This window comes from Leptonychotes weddellii, chromosome 9 (assembly GCF_054177405.1).
Source record: "Leptonychotes weddellii isolate Sample4059 chromosome 9, ASM5417740v2, whole genome shotgun sequence".
NCBI classification, from domain to species: Eukaryota; Metazoa; Chordata; class Mammalia; order Carnivora; family Phocidae; genus Leptonychotes; species Leptonychotes weddellii.
In genome coordinates, this window is record NC_138377.1 from 102816703 (window position 1) to 102839535 (window position 22833).

At 52.4% G+C, this 22833-nt stretch overlaps 1 protein-coding gene across 5 annotated transcripts in view; it reads right to left on the reverse strand.

Moving 5' to 3' along the window:
- Window positions 1-8403, reverse strand: part of PSTPIP1 (proline-serine-threonine phosphatase interacting protein 1) — a 46267-nt gene extending 37864 nt beyond the window's left edge. For 2 of the 5 annotated variants that reach the window (XM_081829628.1, XM_006742239.3), the window contains exon 1: window positions 7914-8395. In XM_081829628.1, the coding sequence (XP_081685754.1) occupies window positions 7914-7949 (36 nt within the window). In that variant the 5' untranslated portion in view covers window positions 7950-8395. Of the gene's footprint in view, window positions 1-7913 lie in introns of all 5 variants that reach the window. The other 3 variants (XM_031037863.2, XM_031037862.2, XM_031037860.2) reach the window with 3 other exon arrangements.
- Between the last annotated feature and the right edge of the window lie 14430 nt (window positions 8404-22833).

Sequence of the window (22833 nt, forward strand, 5' to 3'; positions counted from 1 at the left end):
CAGGTCATGATCCTGGAGTCCCGGGATCGAGTCCCGCATCCGGCTCCCTGCTCGGCGGGGAGTCTGCTTCTCCCTCTGACCCTCCTCCCTCTCATGCTCTCTGTCTCTCATTCTCTCTCTCTCAAATAAATAAATAAAATCTTAAAAAAAAATGGTTAAAGTGGTAAGTTTTATGTTACGTTTATTTAACACAAGAAAAAAAGTAATCGTAGAAGATTATAAGGTTAAAAAAAACAAACACAAACCTCTACCCTCTACTCATTCCCAAGTGAGTCGAACGAGGTTGCATCAATGGTACAAGCCAGGTGCGCTCATCGTCAGCAGTGCATCCTGCTTCACCATATGATGGGCACCAGGGCTTCCGCCGCACTGGGAACACACTCAAGAACTCCGGAAAATAGTGATGCCCAGCCTCCCACCCTGAAATTCAGATCTAACTGGCCTTGGGTGTGGCCTGGGCATTGGGACCTTGGAGAACTATGGTCGTATAAGATTTGGCTCCCTGTTACATTTCTGATCTTATCTCCAAGTACCCCCACCTCGGTCCCTTGGTCCTAGCCACACAGATCTCCTTGTCCCTTGAACATATCAGGCACTCTCCTGCCTCAGCCCTCACCCCTCCTTTCCTCCCCAGTAGGGCTCAGCTTCTGTTTTCCCATTTCTGCTACTGGGAAGCCCTGAGCCCATCTGGCCGCCCCATCCCTGTGCTGGCTGTCATCTCTGCAGTACCAGCTGGCTCTTCCTATTGCCCAATAGTGGGTGCTGTCAACACCAGCGGAAGGGGCTGTCATTCGCCTACCTTCTCACCCATTGCTCAGGGCACCAGATCTTCGAAAACCACACACCTCCCGCTAACCCCCAGGGGCTCTCTGACCCAGGCCTGGGAAGGTAGCAGCCTGGCCTAGCCCAGTAACCCAAAGTCCACCTCGGTGGCATCCCCAGACCCACACCCCCTCTATGAGTTTTCTCTCTGCAAAACGGGAATAAGAATATCATGTTCACAGGGCTATTGTTGGAATTAAATGCATGTTGTTACTTGAAGCCATGGGGATGACTCTCTGATGGCAGAATTTAATATGCAATGGGAACAGAGTTGGGAAGGCATTCTGGGAATCGGAGGGTGCACACATGCGGCTCACCCTGGAGATGCACATGCAATCGTAAGTCTGGGTCCCTTCAAACCTGTTTCTGCTCTGCTAACTCCCTATGGTGAGCAGCGGGAGACGGTCCCCTTAGTGCTGCCCTTAGCATCCCCATCTCCAAAGCCTTTGTCTTAGGTGAGCATCACTCTGTTGTCCTGCAGATGAGGACACTGAAGTTCAGAGAGGGGAAATGACTTTCCAAGGCCCAGCAAGTGAAGGTGGAGGCCGGGTGAGGCTTCAAGGAAGCATTTGGCTCCTGAGCCTGGGGGGAGACCCCGCTGGAGCAGGTCCAGGGCAGGGCCCCGGCGTGGGCAGCCCCTGGGGAACAGGGGGCCACTCTTGCTGGAAGCCCAGGCAGTTTCAGTTTCCACACCCTTCACTGTGTGGTTTGTGGCATCAGCTAGACTCTGGGTGAGGAAGAAGGGCATCCCGCCCACGGCCTGCTGCCTCCAGGCTCCTTTGCAGGAGAGGAACATCCGCTGCTGGAGAGCATGCAGAGAGCAGAAGAAAGTGTCTCTGCCACCACTTCAGGCCGGTCAGGACCTTTCACAATCCGGCTGGGGCCTTACCTCCCTACCGGGCGCCCTGCACACCCCTGTGGGCCAGAAAACTGCCTTCCAAACCAACTGTGCCCACTTGCCCACTGGCACACCTTTGCCCTTGCCATTCCTTCCCCTGGAGTCCATCTGCCCTCCTGCGGTCTCCCAAATCCTTGCCCACCCTGCAAAGCCCAAGCAGGGCCCTCCGCCTCCATTCCAGGGGCTCCCCCTGCTGTGTGTAGGTGCCAGGAACAGCCAGGAAGAGTACAAGAGTCCGTGGGAATTGGAGTGCAAAGAGGGCCATTGAGAAGCAGATCTTGTTTTCTGCTAAGAATAAAATTGAAGGTGCGAGTGACTCTCTTGACCCAGGCCGCTGCGGCCAGTAAGTCCTCCAGGTCACCACTGCAGGCATCGAGCACAGCCACAAACCTCACACAGCTGACTGTGTCCTGTGGAGTGGGCGCAGATGACCCAGCTTCCCGGCCCCGGGCGACCACGTACCACAAAGTGTGCACAGAGCGTGGAAGAGGTAAGGCTATCGAACCACACATGTCGCCTAAAAACACCATCTTAGGCTTGAAAACAAGAATTGCCTGGTTTTGTTTTTAAATATTTTCCTTTTAAATGACATAAATAGGGGGCACTTGGGTGGCTCAGTTGGTTAAGCGTCTGACTCTTGATTTCGGCTCAGGTCATGATCTCAGGGATGTGAGATGGAGCCCCGTGTCTGCCTCCACACTGGGCAGGGAGCCTGCTTAAGATTCTTTCTCTCCCTCCCTCTCCATCACCTCCCCCGCCCCCCCCCCCACCATGCACATGCACATGTACTCCCCAGCGCTTTTTCTCTCTCTCTCAAAAAAATTAAAAAGAAATGACATACATAATCTGTGTTCACTTATGGAAAATTAAGGGGGAAATAGAAAAATGAGCTTACTTTCAAAGCCACAGAAATCAATGCTAACACGTAGGGGGGCCCCCCCGTTTGTCCTACACGAATTATAACTCAAACAAGAATCAACTAGCCTATCTTTTTGATTTCAGGGGCAGAGTAAGTCGGCGGCCCACAGACCTGGGTGGGAGTCCCCGCCCTGCCCTGGACATGTGACCTTGGAGTAGGCCTGCCCATGCCTTCATTCAGGAGATAGGAGGACATTGACAGAGAAAGAGTCTGTCCTCATTCCTTCAGAGGGCCACAGCCAGGGAGGCACGGAGAAGCCAGCTGGTAGCAGCAAGGGCAGGACAGCTAGGGCCTCCCTCTCCCATCTCCTGCACTGTCTGCGTACGAGCCCCTGTTGCTCGGGAAGACCCACTCCTCAGCCACTGGCCTCCTTGATCTTCAAGGCCATCGGGGCCTGCCCTGCTGCAAGTTCTCCCCCAAAGTCTGAGCAGCTTCAGTTCCCAGCAGAGCCCCTCCAGGTCTGGCCCTCCCAGCCCATCTAGGCCACTCTGGTCCCTCCTTCCTGCATCAAAAGGCTCCTGCCCAGCTAGAAACGTGGCCCCATTCTCTCACCCAGGAATGTCTCCTCTTCTGAGAATCCACCCAAGGAAATAATCCTCAAGTGAAAAATTTTGATACACAGAGATCTACCCATTGCCTCTCTGTCCAGAAGAATGAATAACTGGCAGCAGCAACCTAAATGTCCAACAATAGGGGATTGGATAAATGAATCATATGTCTACCAAACCCACAAGCTGGACTGTGTAGCCATTAACAATGGTGTTTTGAAACGAGGAAATCACACCCACACCCACACATGTTCAAAATGGAATTATGCTGAAAAGCAGAGGGGAAGGGTGTCCACAACAATGTGAGTACATTTAACCCCACTGAACTGGACACTTAAACGTTAGGATGGTGAACTTCATGTGAGGTATACTTTACCACAGTTAGAAATCAGTTTTAAAATGCAAGAAAAAGAAAGTCGGGGAGAATACAACACTGTGTACACAATCTGCTTGCACCTACGTAAAAATAATCTTAGGGAAACACAGCGAAATATTACCAGTTGTCTTTGTGTGATGAGACTAAGGGTGCTTTTTTCCTGGTTTTCTCTATTTTCCTTTTAGGATCTTATACTTAGATGAGAAGGTATATACATAGTTTCAAGTGCTCAGAACAGAATCGGTGCCCAGGGAACATGAGTCTCTCCTGATTTTCTCTGAGGCACCAAAGTGGGGCCTCTCTCCTAAATGCGGAACCTCGAAGTCTCAGAACTGGGAAGGGAAGGAGCAACAGCAGCTGAGCCGGCACATGGGGGAGAGGTGGGCCCATCCTTAGCCCCCTGTGTGTCCCTGGTGAGTCATCCCCCCACCCGGAAAGTGGTGTCTTCCTCTGTCCTCTGTGTGTTGGGGAGCTCAGCTCCTCCCAGCTGGCTGGTTTCCAGATGAGGCTGGAGCCTAGCCTCAAAGGGGAGCAATGTGGCTACGAGTCAGAGGGAAAAGTTCGGGCTTACTTCCTCCACCGCCTTGGTAGTTCCTGCCCAAAGCAGGGGGGAGATGTCACTGTAGTATGTGGCCCAGCCTCCTCAAGCCCTTACTCTGCCTTTAACAACCGCCAAAGGGATAGGATGGGGATCTCGATAAAACCTGGTCCAGAACTAGGTTTTCCCTCTTAAAACAACACCCAGTGGCTTGTTTGCATGGGTCTGGGAGGGAGGGGGAGGTGGGTGAGAAGGCACAGCTCCGAGCCCTGTGCCTTGCCCAGTTAGTAGGGAAGCTCAGTCTTCAGTGCTGGACAGTGACTTCCTTGAGGGCAAGACAGTCTCCTTCACCTGACTGGGTGTGGGGGTGAGGCTAGGGGTCCAGCTGAGACCACCTAGCAGAGAATACCGCCCGGCAAATATTTGTAGAATATAACTAAAGTGAAAAGAACAAGAAAAATGGGTTCAGGAAGGGACCATGGAGGCATTCACCGTTCATACCTTTATTCCACAAACACTGAACACTGTGTTGAGGATGCAGACCGCTGTTTTCTGCAATAGAGTCTGGCTGCCTGCTGGGAGCAGAGCCACTGGCAAGGCGAGATTGGGAGGTGGGGGACGGGACCCTGCTTTCTCTGGGCTTCTGTGCCCCTCTGATTCACTGCTGAGGCAAGTTTTACGAGATCTAAAGCCCTCTCATCTCAGGTAGCTGGTATTCTCACCCCCAACTTTGTCTCACTGACTGGCCCCGCTCTGAGGCCCAGCCACTAACTTCCTGCAAAGCTGCGATGCTCTTGATCATCTGTATAACAGAAATCAAATTATCCCTCCCCTGTGGCTAGTCCACCTCTGCCTCACTCCACAGTGGCCTGCATCTCAATGTTTTGCCACAGGAAAACACAGGCTATAAATAAATACCAGGTGGCCACATGGATGAAATGACAAACACAGACCTACCGAGGGACAGAAGCAGCTAGCTCCCATGCTGAGTGTTCCCACCACCTCTGAGCCATTATGTCTGCTTTTTAGAATTTTTTGGTCTCCCTGCTATTAGGCTACCAGCTCCCTGTGAAACAGTTCAGGCCCACCGATATTTATCAGTCACCAACTGTCAGGTTCCACGTAGACCCCTACTAAACGCTGCACCTATAAATTAAAAGACCACATGACTAAGCTTGTTAAAATTGTGGGTAAAATTAGAGTTCATGGGCCCTAACTGAAAAATGATGGGGCAGCTCATATGAGTAAAGTATATGAGCTTTAATATAAGCTCTTAGTGCCTCAGAAACCACTTTTGTTTCCCTCTCTCACTGTGAACTAGTGCCAGGAACAGGGCTAGCTCTCACCTGCGCTCGGGAGGGTTGAGAGTGCTATGGTATTAGACGTGATCCTTCTAGCTCACGGGCCCCCTTCCACTACGTAAGACTACTCATTTTCCCAAACTGTGAGGCTTCGGGTTTAATGCCTTGGGCTACGGTGGGGGGCGGGCTGGGGGAGGGGCAGGCTGGGCTCTGTCCCTCGTACACAGCAGTTAGATCACTATGTCTTTTGTGTTACAGATTTGTCTGTAAATTGAGCTTCCAAATTCTTCTATCAGCCTCATCTGATCTTCTTACTTCTCTGGGAGGTAAGAAGAACAGAAATTTCCCCTCCATTTTGCTGATGTGGCCCAAAGATCCAATGACCTGCTGTGCTGATAGAGGGTGTTAAAACACCCTGGGTGAGAGCCTGGACACTGGAGCCAGGCTGTCAGGGTTTAATCCCCGCTGGGTGACCTTGGGCAAGCTACTTAAGTTCTCTGTGCCTCAACTACCTCCTCTGAATAATAGGGATGATCTCATCTACCTCATCAGTTTAAATGAATGAATAGATAAACAGTCCTGAGAACAGTGCCTAACTCATCTTTAGTACTCAGTGTTAGCTGTCCTCATGGGCTGGGCTGGCCTGAGCATCAGAGGGGTTCGAATTCAGAGGCCTGGGGGCAGTGATGCTGACAATGACCTTCTTTGGCATTTGCCCAGGCTCAGGGTGAGAAGCTCCCACTGGCCACTTCTCTCCCCATCTGTCTCTGGTCGTCCCTAGGCTAGATCCTCACTGCAGCCCAGGGAGCCAGCAGGGGAGGGGAGGAGGCACCTGGAGCTCATGAAGCCTGCAGTGGCTCAGAGGTGGGACACGCCCAGAGCATGGCTGCATGTCCCTTAGAAAGCTGCCACAGGTGGGCTCCTTTTTCCCTGTGCTGCCTTCCCTGCCACACCCTGCCCCCCCATACCATCCCCCACTGCCCAGATCCTGCCATGGGGGCTGCTCCTTGCCAGAGCTCTGCCCTCGGGAAGGTGGGGCCAAGGGCCCTGGGCTGGGACAGATGTCCTAGATGTAAAACGGTCTGCCCTGGCCTACCGAGTGCCCTGGATTCCCAGGCCCTACCTCTTCGCCCCACTTCACACTCTCAGTCGGAGCAGAGGTGATGACTCACTGCCCCACCCCCCACTGCAACCCCCGCCCCTTTGTGAGGGCCCAGCTGCCAGCTGGTGCTTGGGTTGGGCTGAGCCAGGTCTGCCTCCGTTGGCATCTCTGACCTAAGCCCACCTCTTCTTTGTAGAGATGGGGAAACGGGAGCCCAGAGAGGAACAGGGTACCCTCCCCAGATGGCCCTCTGACCAGTGTGTGGTCAGGGCAAGTGGGAAGCAGGCCATTCGCATGCTGGCCACAGGCCCCAAGCAGAGCACGGCCCGGAAGGGAAGGAAGGCTTGGCTCATTAGCTCTCATCCTCCTGGCCGTAGGCCCCAGGAAAGGGCCCAGGGAGGGCCAGGCTGCTGGCTGAGGCTGAGCCGGCTGAGTGAAGGACCAGGGAGTCCTCTGCGGGGCTGGAGGGGGGGCACCCTCAGGACAGCCTCATTCCCCAGCTCTAACCGGAGAGGTCTCAGCTTTGTCCCCACAAGCCACTGGGGACAGCCAGAGCTTGAGACACAGAGGGGAAGGTAGAGGCACAGCTGCCCGAAAAGCTGGGGGGATCCGGGGTCCAAGTGGGCTCGCAGGCTGCGTGGGGCCCACACCAAGCCATCTCGCTTCCCGAGCCTGTTGGGTGCCGCTATTTCATGGGGGACAAGGACTTGAAGTACACCTGCACTGAACTGAAGAAAGGAAGCAAGGAATTGCCCCGCCTTGCTGCCTCCTCAGAGGACCCCGAAAGTCTGCGAGCAAGAGAGGTTGTGTGAGGGGAAAAGAATTGTCATTCGGCATGCCAGCAAGGTGCTGGGGACTTGATTACATTAGACGGCCTCTTTAAAGTCTCCCATTTGGTTGAGATGCTTATTAATATTGATCTGGACTGTAGAGCTGGGGAAAGTGAGGCTCGGAGAGGTCAAACAGCTCGCCCAGTCTCTAAGTAGCGGAGGCAAGACCCAAATTCAAGTCTGTCTGGTCCCCAAACCCTTGACTCCCACCTTCACCTCACATGGCCTTCTCAAGCTCTCACCCACATATTAGATTCTCCTACAAAGATCCTGCAGTGGGGGGAGGGTCCCCCAGAGAAGTCAGACCTGGGAGTAGAGAGGATATCCCTTGCCCACCGTGGTGAGGTTTGCAGAGAAGTCAGTACCCCAGACCAAGGACCCCCTTCTTCTCCCAACTCAGAAGGGACAGAAGCTCAGGTTATGCCCCAGGATAATTAAGGCCAAAAATCGACCGCTATTTTTATGAGAAAACCCCCCTCCTGGAGCCGCATCCCCATTAACTGCCACTGGGAAATTTCAGCCCCGCTGGCCCTCCCAGAGCCCGTTCTGCTTGTTCAGTGCCCCACCGTCTTCACTCACCCAAAAGGCATCTCTGAACTGAAGCTGGGGCAGCATCCTCAGGCGAATGCCACGGCAAAGCTTGCTCTCCTGCCACAGGCAGGGCTGAACGAGGGCCAGGAGCCAGGCGCACCGTCCCAGGCCCGACAGCGCTGGCCCAGGCCCCCCTCCCCAGCCGGCGCCGTCTGCAGCGCCTCAGAAGGCGGCCGCAAGCCAGAGAGGAGCTGCCGGAGGGAGGAAAAGGGCTCAACCTGTTTTGTTTGGGGCTAGAATCAGCAGCAAAATGAGGAAGGAGCAGTGGCCTTCCAGTGATGGGAGGGCGGGCCCTGGTGTCCGGCCGGCCCCTCGCCAGCCCTGTGCTGATGGAGACGCAGGCAGGCTGCAGCACTGAGAGCACAGATACCAGCCCGGGGTGGGAGGCTGCAGCCAGCGGGAGAGGCAGGCTGGCGCACAGGCCAGGCGGGAAGGCAGCCTGGGGCCTGCGCAGGAAGGTTTGTGCAAGTTCCCCTGGGGCAGGCACCAGGGCCCTCGCCCACAGGAAGTGGAGTCGCAGGGCTCCCTTGTGCAGCCCCGCCTGACACCCGCCACCCTGCTGCCCGCCTCCCCTTGTCCCCTTCCAAAGCCCTCGCTGGGCCATGCCCAGTGGCCAGAAACTTCGGGAGCCTGAAGCCCACTGAAGCTGTGGGCAAGGACAGGGCAGGAACCCGAGTGCTGTTGCCCACCACCCCAGCCCCATGCTGAGCCAGGCGCAGAGCTGCTAGACTCTCCACCCCACCCCCCCACACCAGCAAACTGTACTTGAGAGGCTCACTCAGGCCCAGGACATCGCTATCATTCATCAAACCCTGGCTGCCTGGGGCCCTGATCCACAGCCCGCCCTCAAGGAGCTCACAGTCTGGGGGCAGACAGCTGTGTGTTGGGGGGTGTGGGAGATAGAGATGGGGTGAGCAGGTAACTAGCCAAGGGAGAAGAGCCTGAGCTCTCATAGGCACTGCCCCCTAAATCTCCAGATTACACACTCTCTGGGGCAGGAAGCCCCCCCGGGCCCCCCCCAGGGAGATGGGAGTCTTCAGGTTGAAAGACTATGGTTCAACTGAGAGACAGGATTATAAAGGCAATGTGGGAGTCTGAAAACCCGGGTTGAGGTCCCCGTTTTTGTTTTGTCTGGCCTCTGTCCTTTAGTGGTTGAGTGGGTGGTTTATCCACCCTCCAAGTCTCTGAGCTTCAGTTTCCCTATCGGCCACCCCCGTCCCCATCTTTAGAAAGGAGACAATGTTGAGAATGTTACCGGGATTTTCAGTTTGGTTGGGCAGGTGCTGGGGACACTGATCTTGGAAAGAGCCTTGGGCTGCCGCCCCAAACACAGCCCCAAGGAGCCAGGGCCTGCCACTCAGCAGAATATGCCTTCAGGGGGGCCTGTGCCCAAGCTGGGTAGGTAAGAAGGGATGAGTCAGCCTTGTCCACAAATCACCACCCTTACCAATGCCTCCTTTACCACCGACTGCAGGTGGTAAGACAGATGAAAGCTCGTGTGGAAGACAGCTCAGCTCCCAAGTGCCAGTTATGTGTGCCCAGGGTTAGAGATGGGATACACCCATACTTCTGAAATAGCCGCCCCAGAGAGAATCCTTCAGGGAGAACTGCAGAGCAGTGGGGCTGCCCCTGGTAGACCCCGACCTCCAGAACCCTTAGGTTTGAGCCAATAAACATCTTCAGCATAGAAGGCACCCACATTTTCTGTTGCTTGCAGCTGATGATGTAGCTAATGGTATACATATCACCTTGAACCCTGAAGGCCAAATGCGGAGGCTGCACCTTATCCTACTGATCTCTGATAGCACTGACTCAGCCTCCCTGGCCTCGGTTTTTCCATCTATCAATTGGGGTGATGCCTCTAGTTCTGGAGGCAGACTAGAAACCCGCTTGTGATAGAAGGCTTCTACCCTCTCAATGGCAGAAAACTTCACAGCCTGGCTCCTTCCGCTGCCTCTCCAGGGGTTCCTCCCATCACCCCCAACAAATTTCTGCTCCAAACAGGTCTTTTCCCTTTCCCCAAAGGTACCTTTCCACTGCTACACTTTTCCCTTCTGCTCTCCAGCCTCCCTCTTGGCATTCCTTCCTCGACCTTCCTTACCTGGGCAAATTCCTCCAGGGCCTACCTCAAGGACCCCGCACAGGAGGCCTTCCTTTCCCAATTGCTCTGGTCTAGCCAGGATGGCCCCGGAAAGATTACCGTGCTGGTCGCGCGCCAGATCAATCGCAGAAGGAAGTGATGGGAGGCATCCAAAGAGGCTCCCAAGTTCTCGGCTGCAGAGGACTTCCTCCTCCCCTTACCCCACCCCACTTTCCACAGCTCCCAAGGCCAGGCCGCCCGAACAGCAACTCGGCTTTGGAGCCCTTGCCTAGTGCAGGGGACACCATGAAGCTTTCTACATAGCCCACCACACTTAGTCCTCACCTCACCTAGTCCTCACCTCACCATTGCCTCCACTTCCCAGGGGAGCAAACTAGGGAGTCAAGTTTATGTGACTAACCCAAGGCCTCACAGCCTGTGAACAGAGTACTGGGCTTCAGACTCAGGTCCGTCTGATGCCAAAGCCCATGCACTTGATCTCCATGGGTGTCTTTTATCAACAGCCCTCTCTTAACAATGGGTTTCACCCTTCCTTTCTCCAGTTCTGCCTCCAGAACCTCTCACCTCAATCCAGAGCTGGAGAAACTGAGCCTCAGGAGGTTGTTGGGGCTGGTGGTGTTATTGGGTGAGAGTCCAGCGCTGGCACACCTTGTCCAAGTTCACTGTGTTATTTGTGTCCATTGAGAACATGGTGGCTGCAAGAAACATAAAACCAAAGGGTCTGATGTGGAGGAAGTGTGTTATCTCCCACAGGTGGGGCCAGAGACAGTGTGGCCTCCAGATGGGGTACGTTAGGGCTTCAGCTCAGTGTCTCTGTGGTTCTCCTCCATTTCTGTCTCCCCCTGGGCCTGCTGCAGCTCTGCACTATCCAAACAAAGCCACATCTACAGGAAGAGAAAGGCTACCTCTCCTTGCATCTCATTTTCTTCAAAGTCCTCTCCACCCTCATCCTCCCAGGAGACCTCCCCTGCTGTCTCGTGACCAGAAGTGAGCCACATGTTCACACTTCACCACTGGGAAGGAGATCCCTTGGGGTGTCATGGATGTTGGGAGCCAACCACCGTGACTACCACAGCCTTCTCTCAGCCAAGTCCACAAACACCGCGGGGCACCCACTCCTGCCAGGCCTTGTTAGAACTGGGGCCCAGAGGGCAGGCAGACCTGGTATCTGCCTGGAGAGGCCCACAGACAGGTTCTAGAAAGATCTCTCCTGATGAGAAGTAGCTAGGGGTGGGGGGTAGGGGGTAAAGTCAGAAGAGGGTGTTATAATACCCCTGATAGAGAGAGAGTGAGATGAGGCCTAGGCGGGGCACCCAGGATGGAAGAGATGGACAGCAAGCCATGGAGGAGGTGGAAAAGCAGGACAGAGACACCTGAGTGCCCCTCAGAAAAGGGAGATCTTTTCGGGCCTCCCTCAGTCACCAGCTCCCCCAGGGAGGTGAATCCAGTCCTGAAAATCACAGGTTTTTAATGACTGTTCCAGTTGCTTCAAAACTCACTTTGCCTTGAGGTGCAGGTGGCTATGCCTCAGGCCAGGCTCTGGCTCCTCTTTTAAGGGGGCGCCCCCTGCCCAGGCAGAGCCCCAACCTGTTTTGCATGGTATTTGAACACATCTGCTTGAAGGATTCAAGATGTAGTAGGTCCAAGGACTGAGAATAAAATGCAAAATCAGTGTTACATCGATCACCATCGCCAGCCCCTGGGCAGGGCTCCGCTCCGGAAGCCACTTCGTTTATCCTTTTGAGCCAAATGAGCAACAAAATCAATACTATTAGCCACCGTTGAGGGGATATCAGTACCTGCAGGACCTGCATGCATTTTACATGCTTTAGCTCATTGACTGCTTTCTACCAGGACAAGCTACATCATTTGTGGGGTCAAGGCAAACTGAAAATGTAAGACCTCTTACTAAAACAGCAAGGACAAAAATCGCCACTAAAGGCACTAAAATGTAAAGTGTTTCCCTTGGCCGTGTTCTCTCAGTCTGTCCTGGTGCTTTACTTGCTATTGAATGTGCTTCTGCCCAAACCCCATCAGCTGCTGGGTTTCCTCTCCGGCCCACTGCTGGACGGAGTTCCCTGGCTAGGGGCAGGGGAGTCAGCCAGTCCTCTCCCCTGCCCCCGTGGATAGCAATCCCCAAGGGTTTTGCACACTCAAGCCAAGATGCACTTTTCTTTCTTTTCTTTTCTTTTTTTTGAAGATTTTATTTATTTATCTGACAGAGGGAGAGAGAGAACAAGCAAGGGGAGCAGAGGCAGAGGGAGAAGCAGGCTCCCCACCGAGCCGGGAGCCCGATGTGGGGCTCAGTCCCAGGACTCTGGGATCATGACCAGAGCCGAAGGCAGATGCTTAACTGACTGAGCCACCCAGGCGCCCCAAAGATGCACTTTTCACCTGCATCAGGAATGGGAGAAAGACTACCAATGCCCCCCCAAGTCACCTGCTGAATGTGCCATGGTTCTGTCAGCCTAGGGCAGTGACAGCCACCGACATGCCCCATCCTGAGGTGCCACCAGGCAACCCTGAGCCTCCCCACACCTGCACCCAGGTCCCTGGTGGGGGCAGAGAGTGGCAGTGGTTGCTAGGCAGGAGTGGAGGAAGGAAGCTGAGAACCAACGCAGGGGAGGTAGTAGGAGCCAGGACCACATAGGAGCCAAGGTTCCAAGCCCTTCACTGTCTCATTACACAAATTCGAAGATAATATTATTAAGAATTTCAAGGGGCTCCCGGGTGGTGCAGTCGGTTAAGCGTCCGACTCTTGGTTTCAGCTCAGGTCATGATCTCAAGGGTCCTGAGGTTGAGCCCCACGTCGAGCTCCGAACTCAACGCCGAGTCTGTTTGAGTCTCTCTCTCTCCCTCTGCCCCCGCCCTACTCTTGTGCGCTCTCTCTCTATCTCTCTCAAATAAATAAATAAACCTTAAAAAAAAAAAAAAAGAATTTCAAGATGGCAACCGCAGAGCATCAAGCCCCAAGCGCAGGGCTCTTCTGAGCAACGGCAGTCCACATACCTGTACTAGTGGCTCATCCCTGAAGCCAAATCTCTTCACTACTGTCTGTTTCCCACACAACAGAGTAACATTTTCAGACCCAAATTTGATCATGTACCTCCCCATTGTCACCTTGCTATGACTTCCCATTGTTCTTAGGACAATGGGCATTGTTCTTTTTTTTAAGATTTACTTATTTATTTGAGAGAGAGAGAGGGAGCAGGGGTGCGGGCAGGGAAAGGGAGAGGGAGAAAGAATCCTGAAGCAGACTCCCTGCTGAGCACAGAGCCTGACACGGGGCTCGATCCCAGGACCCTGAGATCATGACCTGAACTGAAACAAGAGTCGGCCACTCAACTGACTGAACCACCCAGGTGCCCCAGTGGTCATTGTTCTTACACAGCTTACAGACCCTGTGTGCTCCAGCCCCAGCCTACCTTTCAACCTCTTCTCATACAGGAAAAATCTGAAGCAAGAGCTTGGAGCATCCCGGAGAGGGGAAGAGGCTGTAAAGGAGTGTCTCAAAGCTACTTGGTGACATCAGGAAGCCAGAAGGCCTTTACCATAAATTTCACTTGGAAATGGCATTGCCTGTGGTCCAAGGGACATTTTTTTTTGTTCCTTTCATTTCTAACACGCTGTCTTAATAACATCTGTCATTCTCCAGGCAGGCCAGTCAACACATGCATCTCCTTCCTTCCTGGAGGAGCAGAGTGCATGTCCATGACGTTGGCCATGGCTGTCAGGTGCCCAATGGCTGAATCGAAATGTTCCTGTACCTAACCACTGTGGTCCCTTGTTCCTAGGGGAAGCCAGCAGAATCCCTTCAGGTGGCCAGAGGCACATGTCCCCTGGACTGGGGCTCACACTTTCAACCCCACCTACCTTGTCCGGGAACAGAAAAAAACCCATTGCAGTGCACTATTAGCCACCGTTGAGGGGATATCAGTACCTGCAGGACCTGCATGCATTTTACATGCCATCAGCCTCTACTAAGCCTTCCTTCTGGGGACATGAAAACAAGGCACGGCTCCTGCTAGTCTGGTGGGGGAGGAAGCCCAGGTGCGGACATGTGCTGAGTGACAGGGCAACAGTGAGAGAGAGGCTCTGCTGGGAAGTCCTCCCACAGGAGGGGATCTGGGGCCTGGTAAATGAGAAGGAACTCACTGGTGAGACCAGGCAGGATGAAGGGAATTCCAGAAAACCTGCCATAGGCTGTTTAGAGTCTCACTGTATCCGGCCCTGTGCCAAGAACTTCATGTCCGGTAGGTCTCACTTCATCCTGCAGATAGAAAAACTGAGGCTCAGAGAGGTCAGTTAATTGTCAGAGTCCCATCCTAAGTGGAATCTTTCCTCCCTAGGGTGTGGGGCTGGAGGTGAGAGGCTAGGCCAGGGTCTGGGGCAAAAGCATGATGGGAAGGGAAAGAGGGGAAGTCCCCAGCTGAGGAGGAAGTGCGGACACCAGGGGCCAGGCTGGCAGGGGTTAGGGCTCCCACGTAGTATCTGTCACCCGAGGAGATATCTTCTCCCAGGTCCTTGATGGTTCCTGAGGGTGTGACCCTCAGCCCCGAGGCCGTGATACAGATTGTTTTTCAGTTTGCACCGGGAAAGCAGTTGCAAATAGCAAGGCTTCTTCCCACTCAGACAGCTCTTCTGACTTGACAAGAAGCTTTCAGATTTACTAATTCGCAGCCGCAAGACTGTAACTCTGAGTTTCCAAGCACTGTGAGTCTTCAGAAGCTGGGGTGCTGCTCAGGATCCTGGAATGACATCAAAGAGGTGCAAAGCGGCCAGTGGGCAGCTGGCAGAGTAACCAAACAGAGAATCAGACGTGGGAAGGGGCTCCCTCAGTGAGGGCCAAGAGTCACCACCACCAGCTCACTGGCCGGAGGACAGAGGCCTGCGTGATGGAAGGGCCCACAAAGACCATCTGGAGGTTCTCAAACGACAGGACGAATGCCTCCCAGAAGCCCTGAGCGATTTTGTAAAAAAGTATAAGGCGAGCCTCCAACTTAGACCTCCTGACTGGGAGGGGGCCGGGGAATCTGCATAGTGTGTAGGTTTCACAAGTGAGGCAGACATAGACCCTTGGGTCAGAACTCCTGCTATCATCCTACTGCTTCATTTTACAGACTGGGAAACTGAGGCCCAGCAGGAGCGAAGCACTCGCCTGACTCTAGCAGGGAAGGCAGGCTGTAACCACCTCCCATCCACCCCAGCCCCTGGCCCCGCCCTCATCCCCGCCCAGCCTGTTTGTGTTTTCTATTGCGCCGCTCTCTCGCCTAAGAACTTCAGAAGTTTTTCGGCATCCTCTTCCCAGTTGGGTTGGTTTTAATTTCGTCAGAAAATGACTTGTTCACAGTAAGGCCAAGCTTGATTCTGGCCTAGTCGATGTTTACTTATCACTGAGAACTTGGGATTCGGAAGCCAGGAGACCTTGACTTCACTTGGCGGCCGGAACTCCACGAAGTTGAGACAGAAGGAGGGGACCCCGGATGTAGACAAAGGTTCCCTCGGCGTGCGCCGAGCCCCGGAGCCGAGAAAGTTGCGGGCGGGTCCAGGGAGGGGGCATCGAGCGCTAGACTTGGAGTAGGAACAGCGGGGTTTGAAACCTGTCCCAGCCTCACCTCGCCAAGACTCGGTTTCCTTATCTGAAAAAACGGGGATAATGCGCCTCTGTATTTAAACAGGGTTGCTCTAAATTAGAGCTTAAATAAGGTGTTTCTAATGTGCCTAGCCCAGACGTTGAGAACATGAAGAGACGCCGAGCCCAGCTCGCACACACAGCAGGCTTCCAACCCACGGTGGTGACGCCTCGGACACAGGGCATTGTCGATGCCCATAGCCCTGTGCTCTCAGGCTCAGCGGGAAAAGCCTCACTCTCAGCGCTTCTAATAGCAGAACCAGGCTGAAGAGTGACTGGCAGCCTGAGCAGCGTGGGGAGCTGCCCAGACAGCAGACTCTCGTTAGACCATGAGACCCCCTGTTCTGGGGGTGCTGTTGTCCAGCTCCTAGTTCCCTCCCAAGCCTGGCCCTCAGCAGCACCCTCCTCCGGGTTATCTGTAAGAGGCATGTTTTCCAGTATGGAGGTTCCTCAGAAAGTTGAAAACAGAGCTACCCTATGACCCAGCAATTGCACTACTGGGTATTTACCCCAAAGATACAAATGTAGTGATCTGAAGGGGCATCTGCACCCCAATGTTTATGGCAGCAATGTCCACAATAGCCAAACTATGGAAAGAGCTCAGATGTCCATCAACAGATGAATGGATAAAGATGTGGTATATATACACCATGGAATATTACACAGCCATCAAAAGATGAAATCATACCATTTGCAATGAGCTGGATGGAACTGGAGGGTATTATGCTGAGCGAAATAAGTCAATCAGAGAAAGACAAGTATCATATGATCTCACTGATATGTGGAATTTAAGAAACAAGGCAGAAGATCACTGGGAAAGAGAGGAAAAACTGGAATGAGATGAAACCAGAGAGGGAGACAAACCATAAGAGACTCTTATCTCAGGAAACTGAGCGTTGCTGGAGTGGAGGGAGGTGCGGGTGGGGCAACTGGGTGATGGACACTGGGGAGGTATGTGTTGTAATGAGCACTGGGTATTATATAAGACTGATGAATTACAGACCTGTACCCCTTAAACAAATAATACATTATATGTTAATTAATTGAATTTAAATTAAAAATAGTATTGGGGAAAAAAAGCATGTTTTCTCATTTTTTAAAAAACGTGTACATTTTTATTTGGATATGATTTTAAATTTAGAGAAAAGTGTACCAAGAAGTCTTGTCTCCTTTACCCAGATTTACCAGAATGTTTAACTTTTACCGCAAGTGCTTTATTATTGTTTCTCTATTTTCATACATGCATATTAATTTCTTATATTATGTTGATGTGGCATCCTTTCACCTCTAATTTCTTCAGTGTATATTTCCTAAAAATAAAAACACTCTCTTACATAACCACAGTACTGACACAACGCTATTGTCGAGGCTGCACTCCTCATTCAAACTAGATTCCAGCAATTGTAATGTACCTTCAGTCTATTTTCTTCTCTCCTGCTCTCCTTCAATCCGTGACAGTTCTTTTGTCTTGTCTTGACTTTCATGACACTGACACTTTGGAAAATTGTAGGCCAGTCACTTTGTAGAATGTCTTTCCATTCAGGTTTGGGTCTAGATCTTTTCTCATGATGAGACTTAGAGCTTGCCTTTTTGGCAGAAAGACCCCAGAAGTGGTTCTGTGTCCCTCTCAGTGGTCCTATCAGGAGGCATGCGGTGTCAGCTGGTCCCATCACGGTGATGTTGACTTCGGCCGCCTGACTGAGGTGGCGTCCACCAGTTTTCTTCACCATAAAGTTACTGTTTTTCCCTTTGTGATTCATAAGTAGCTCATAGGAAAATTTTTTGAGACTATGTAAATATGTGTATCCTGTTCCTCATTGCAACTTCACCCACTAGTTGGCCTCCATTGATGATTTCCTAACTCCATCGGTCCCGATGTGTTTGTTAGTTGGCAGCCTACTGAAAGGGAGAGAGTCCCCTTACCCTCATTTGTGTATTTATCCATTTGTTTATATTAATGTGGACTTCTATTGCATCCAATGAGTTATAATCTGTTACTATTATTTATTTTGATGCTCAAACTCTCCCAGATTTGGTGGGTGGGAGCCCTTCTAGGGTGCTTTCTGTTTCCTTCTGATACAGCTCTATTGCTTTTTGAGCACTTCCTTAATTTCTTGCACAAGATGCACAGGCTTATCTTGTAGGTTACCTCCCCCCAGCTCTGCAATCAACCTTTCTCCAAGGATCCCTGGTTCCTTTCAATGGTGAGCCCAAAGCTTTTGCTTTTAACTAGTTGCTCTTTCTCTCTTTCTCCCTGAAATGGTTGGACTAGACTTTGAGGAGAGGGTCCATGCTTTGTAGGAGTGGGTGAGCCAAGAGGTTTTAGGTCATTGCTTAAACTGAAACCCTAGGAGTGCCTGTTCTTTGGTGGAGCCTAGAGAAGCATGAGTTCTTTTATTACCATTATCACTATTAATAACAATAAGCATTTCCACCCATTCAGTGACGCTCACTGAGTCCCCAGTCGGTGTCAGCCTGGGAAGAGGAAGGGCCAGCTCATAAAGGTATTACATGCCAGGCTGAGGGTCGGGACTTCAAGCTAAGGATACTAAGGGGCTCCTGAAGGCCTTGAAGGCAGAGGATCACATCTCCCACTTTCCCTTGAAGACTCAAGGCTCAGGTCATGCCTCCTCTAGGATTGTGTCCTCTCTCCCTGACACCGAGGCCTCAGGACAAGATCACACAGAAATGGGAAAAGGAGAGATAATGTTTAACTGAAGAATAATCTGACGCCCTCTCCCAGCAGAAAGCCTATTACCAGACCCAGGAGCCAGCAGATGGGGAGGGGAGGGAAGTGGCGAGATATGACAAGCCTGACATTTCAAAACTGCCAGGCCAGAAAATCAGGAACCAGTGTGCTCAGAGTATCTGACTCTCCTAACAGGGACTCCCTTGGTACAAACAGTGATTTCTTATTTGATTTTTCTTCTCCCTATCCACAGTTTTTTAAGCATCTGGACAAGGCACGGGTTTGTACTCTCCAAAATTTCTCTTCCACGGGACTGTCATGTACAGTTGAGCAGGTAGTTCATTGCCCAAGGTGTGACAAATGTGAAGATGCACTACCCAGATCCCCCTTCAAGGAAGGACTTGCTGCCCAGCTGCAGGGACAGTAATCGGCAGGCAGTCTCCAGTGTCCGTTCCCTCAGAGCCTTTCTCGGCTGCAGAGGGGAGCAGTGCCGGGCAAGGGTGAGTTCTTGTCTAAGGTCACACAGCGAGCTAGTCAGAGAGGTGCTGGGCAGGCTGTCAGAGCCCCTTGGTGCCCATTCCTGCCCTTGGGCCAACCTGTGCTCACCTGGTACCTGGATTCACCTTATGTCCTGGTATTAACCCAGCCCTTCCCTTTGGATCTCAGCCCCTTGGTCTTGACTGTTCCTATGGGCCCCTCCTGTCTTCTCCCTCTTCCTTCGTAGATCCCCTTCTCAGTCAGCCAGGAGATCACTTCCTCCCTCAGTTCTGCCCTCAGAACCCTTTGTTCACTTTCTCTGGCCTTTGTCTTCGCCTTCTGCCCTGCCGTCTGCAGGGCTCCTGGGGGTCCTGTCTTGGCCCCTAATGACACGCATGGTGAAGACTAGAGCTAAGGCCTCACCTGGCAGCACCAGGTTACAGAGGGCCTGAATTCACTCCAGTCCCAATCACGAAGTGTCACACTGTAGCAGTAAACAATTAGTGTGTTCCTACTGTGTGCCAGGCATGGAATTATATGCTTTAGAGTCACCATGTCTAGTCCTCACAAAACTGCTCACCCCTGTCTTACCGTCCTCAGGAGGGAGAGCAGACATGGCCAGGGCCACGAGACCCCCAAGTCTGTTTGATTTGAACCCCCCCCAACCCTGTCTTTCTACTATAACCCTGTACCTCCAGATAGACCTAAACACTGACAATACCACGACTACTATAGGGCATGCTAGGAAAACCATTTCCGACAGTCATTCGGCACTAAATATCAAGGGATTGTGGAAGGATTTTTAACATGTTGATATACTGTCAGGAATACCGTGGCAAGAAATCTACCCTGAGGAAAGAATAAGAAACGTAGGAAACAATTTATACACAAAGATGTTCGTAACAGCATTCTTTATGCTGAAAACTACCTAAATGTCCAAGCCTAATTACATTATGGCATTGTTCTACTGGAAATACACTGTAGCCATTGAAAATATTTACAGAGGGTTTAATAGTAACAGGGGGAAGATGTTTATGACATAATGCCAAATAAAAATAGCAGATTTTAAATCATGCGTACAGCTCCATCTCAACCATGACAACATGCTCTGCAACTAAAACAAGAAAAAAGGAAGTGCGAGTCTTGAGCAGCTCTACTTCTCCGGTGTTCCCTGCATGGAGGAGACACAGCTCCAACGGCGGTGTCCACGCCGATGGTGGCATCCTGCCTTGTCTCCCTCCCTACTGGGCTGCGAGCATCCCGATAGAATCTCTTTCCGAGTGGGTGCGCCACCCACACTGTGGAATGAGCGAGCAAATGAAGGAACAGAAGGGGTGGGAAGGTTGGCCCTGGGCCCAGGCCACTCACCTCCTTGGACTCAGTCTTCTGAGTGGCAGGATCTTAGATTTGCCACTTCCTGCTCTGAGCCCACAGCCAACCCAAGTCTCTCTTAAAGCCTTGGCAGTTTTGTCACCTGAGAAACAGGACAGTGTTTCCCCTGAGAGGTCCAGGATGGGGACGAGAGAGCATCCCCATCACCCTGGGCCAGGGGAATGGAGCTGGATGCCTGACCTGCCACTCGGGAATGGGCACCTTATATACACCATTCCCTCGAGTGCTCACAGCTCTAAAATGTTAGAATTGAAAGCCCCGGTTAACATATACAGAAACTAAGACTCAGGTTGCATCTTGCTCCAACTCTTATGGCTAATAAATGGCAGAGCAGAGATTCAAACTTCTCTATCTGCAAAACCCTCACCAGAACTGTAAAAGTGATCTTGGCAGGGTCCCTTCTCCTGTACGAGCCCTAGCTTCCCCTTGGACAGCAAGGTGCTAACTCAGAGGGCTCAACTGTTCCTCCCCATCATCACAGGTAACCCATGATGAGAAATACTCTGATGGGACCCCAACTCCACCCCAAGTCCCTGGGGGCAGCCTGGAGACTTGGAGACTATAGGACTGCAAGCCACCCAAGTGAGGCCATATCCACTGATCCCTTGCAGGCAGCCTTGGTCTGGGCACTGGCAGAAAGCCCAGGAGCATAGGAACACCTCACCCACACCTCAGATAGACACGTGTGTGGCAGGTAGCTGGCCATTTCACCTGACCTACTCTCCCTGGGCTGGCCTCTGAGGGGTGTGAGAGGGGCTTTATGCTGGCTTTGCTCGGCTCAGCTCTTCCAGCCAAGGAGCTCCAAGAAGCAGCCAACCGCCTCCAGCCCCAATACACATCCCGACTGCAGGGGAAACCAATGTAATAACAGCCCACACCTGCACAGAATCTCCCACTCACCTTAACCCACAAGGTGGCCAGGACAAGGATGGGCAGTCCCATTTTACAGGCGGAGATCTAAAGGCCCAGAGAAAGACAGTAGCTCTTCTCAGGCCACACAGCCGGCCAGTGACAGAGCCGGGACTAAGCTCTAGGCTCTCAAGCCAGTGTTTAGTGTCTTCCAATCGAGCCTGCGTTTGTCCTATTTATGTGACACACATTTACTGTGTATTAACCCCTGCCACAGGCAGGACACTGTGGGGCTGTGAAATGGGCAAGGGTTTGCAGTTGAGTGGAGCAGGGGAAGAAGGATGGGGTCTCATGCAGGGGGTTAATAGATGGGTTACAGAGATCACAATATGGGGGACGAGGTGTCAGGACAGCAGGCACACAGTGAGATGCCTGTAATACCTGCTGAATGAAAGCTTGACTGAAGGAGTGAGTTGTTTTATTAATCAGATGGAGAGAGGAGAGCAGGATGGACAGAGAAGCAGCCTGCGGTGTGGTGGGAGGAATGAGCACACGCATGGTGACACATGGACAAGGATACACATCTGAAAGGAAGAAGTAAAGCTGAAAAGTTCAGTAGGGCCACATTTTTGAACCACTTTAAATGCCAGGCCAGGAAGTTTCAAAGATCCTTTGTAGATAAAGGTCGCCATTATAATACATGTTTTCAGACCATTAATTTGGCAGCAAAACAGTAAATTATCAAAACAATGGCAGCTCTGGTAGATAGGTGTGAGGGGTAGGCCTGGAGGCAGAGAGGCAGGTGAGGTTTCTAGAAAGGCATGAGAAGGCTGGGACAGGGTCAGGCTGGCACAGAGGGATAGGGAAGGATGGACGTGGGTGACGAGTGCATGGGCTTGGCTCCTGATACTGCTCGAGACAGCTGGGGCACCCTGCTGGTCAGCCTCAGTCCCACCCCATCCCAAGGGGGCAGGCCTGGCCCAAGAAAGGAGACTAAGAAGACATCCAGCAGCAGGGGTCATGAGCTCTGGCTGCCAGTCAGTTTCCCATCTGGATGAAACACAGCAACACAGTGAAGTGCCTGGCTTGGTGCCTGACATACAGTGGGCACTCAGCCCCAGGTGCTAACCCTAGACCTTGAGCTGCACCTTCCAGACCCCATAAATATCACTTCCGCTGGATGGAGGACTGCCCTGCCCCAGATGACAGAGCTGGAGTTAGGGCCGTGAACCCCAGGCCAAGCTGCTTGTGGCCCTGATGCTAGGAGCCACCTGGCTCCATATATGCATCTGTCTGGCCCTTGTTAGCCCTGCCCACTGAACCACACCACCCCGAGGCTGGAGCAGTAGAAACGGGGCGGGGGAAGGGGGAGGGAGATTCGAAGTCAGATAAACCTGGCTGTGAATTCAGCTCTGTCCCTGCCCAGCTGCCTGTCCTTGGCAAGTTGCTTAACTTCTCTGGGCGTCATGTGTAGAAAAGGACCAACAATACTCCTGAAACAGGATGTTAAATGGGGCTTTTCTGTCATCTCAGAGTTTTGGCTGACACCCAAAGGTGAAGATGAGCAAAGATATTAGGAGACTACCTGTGCTGGCGGGGTCTGGCCAACAGGGGGCTCCAAATATGTCCTGCACTGTTGCTCAGCATCCACCTCCAGCTTTACGTAGAGTCGGGGGCAGAGAGGAGACCGCTGACGGAGCATGATCCCAGAGAGCGTTTTGGGGAATGCTGATGTATCTCTTCCTTTCCCCTCCTGCAGATTCAGAGA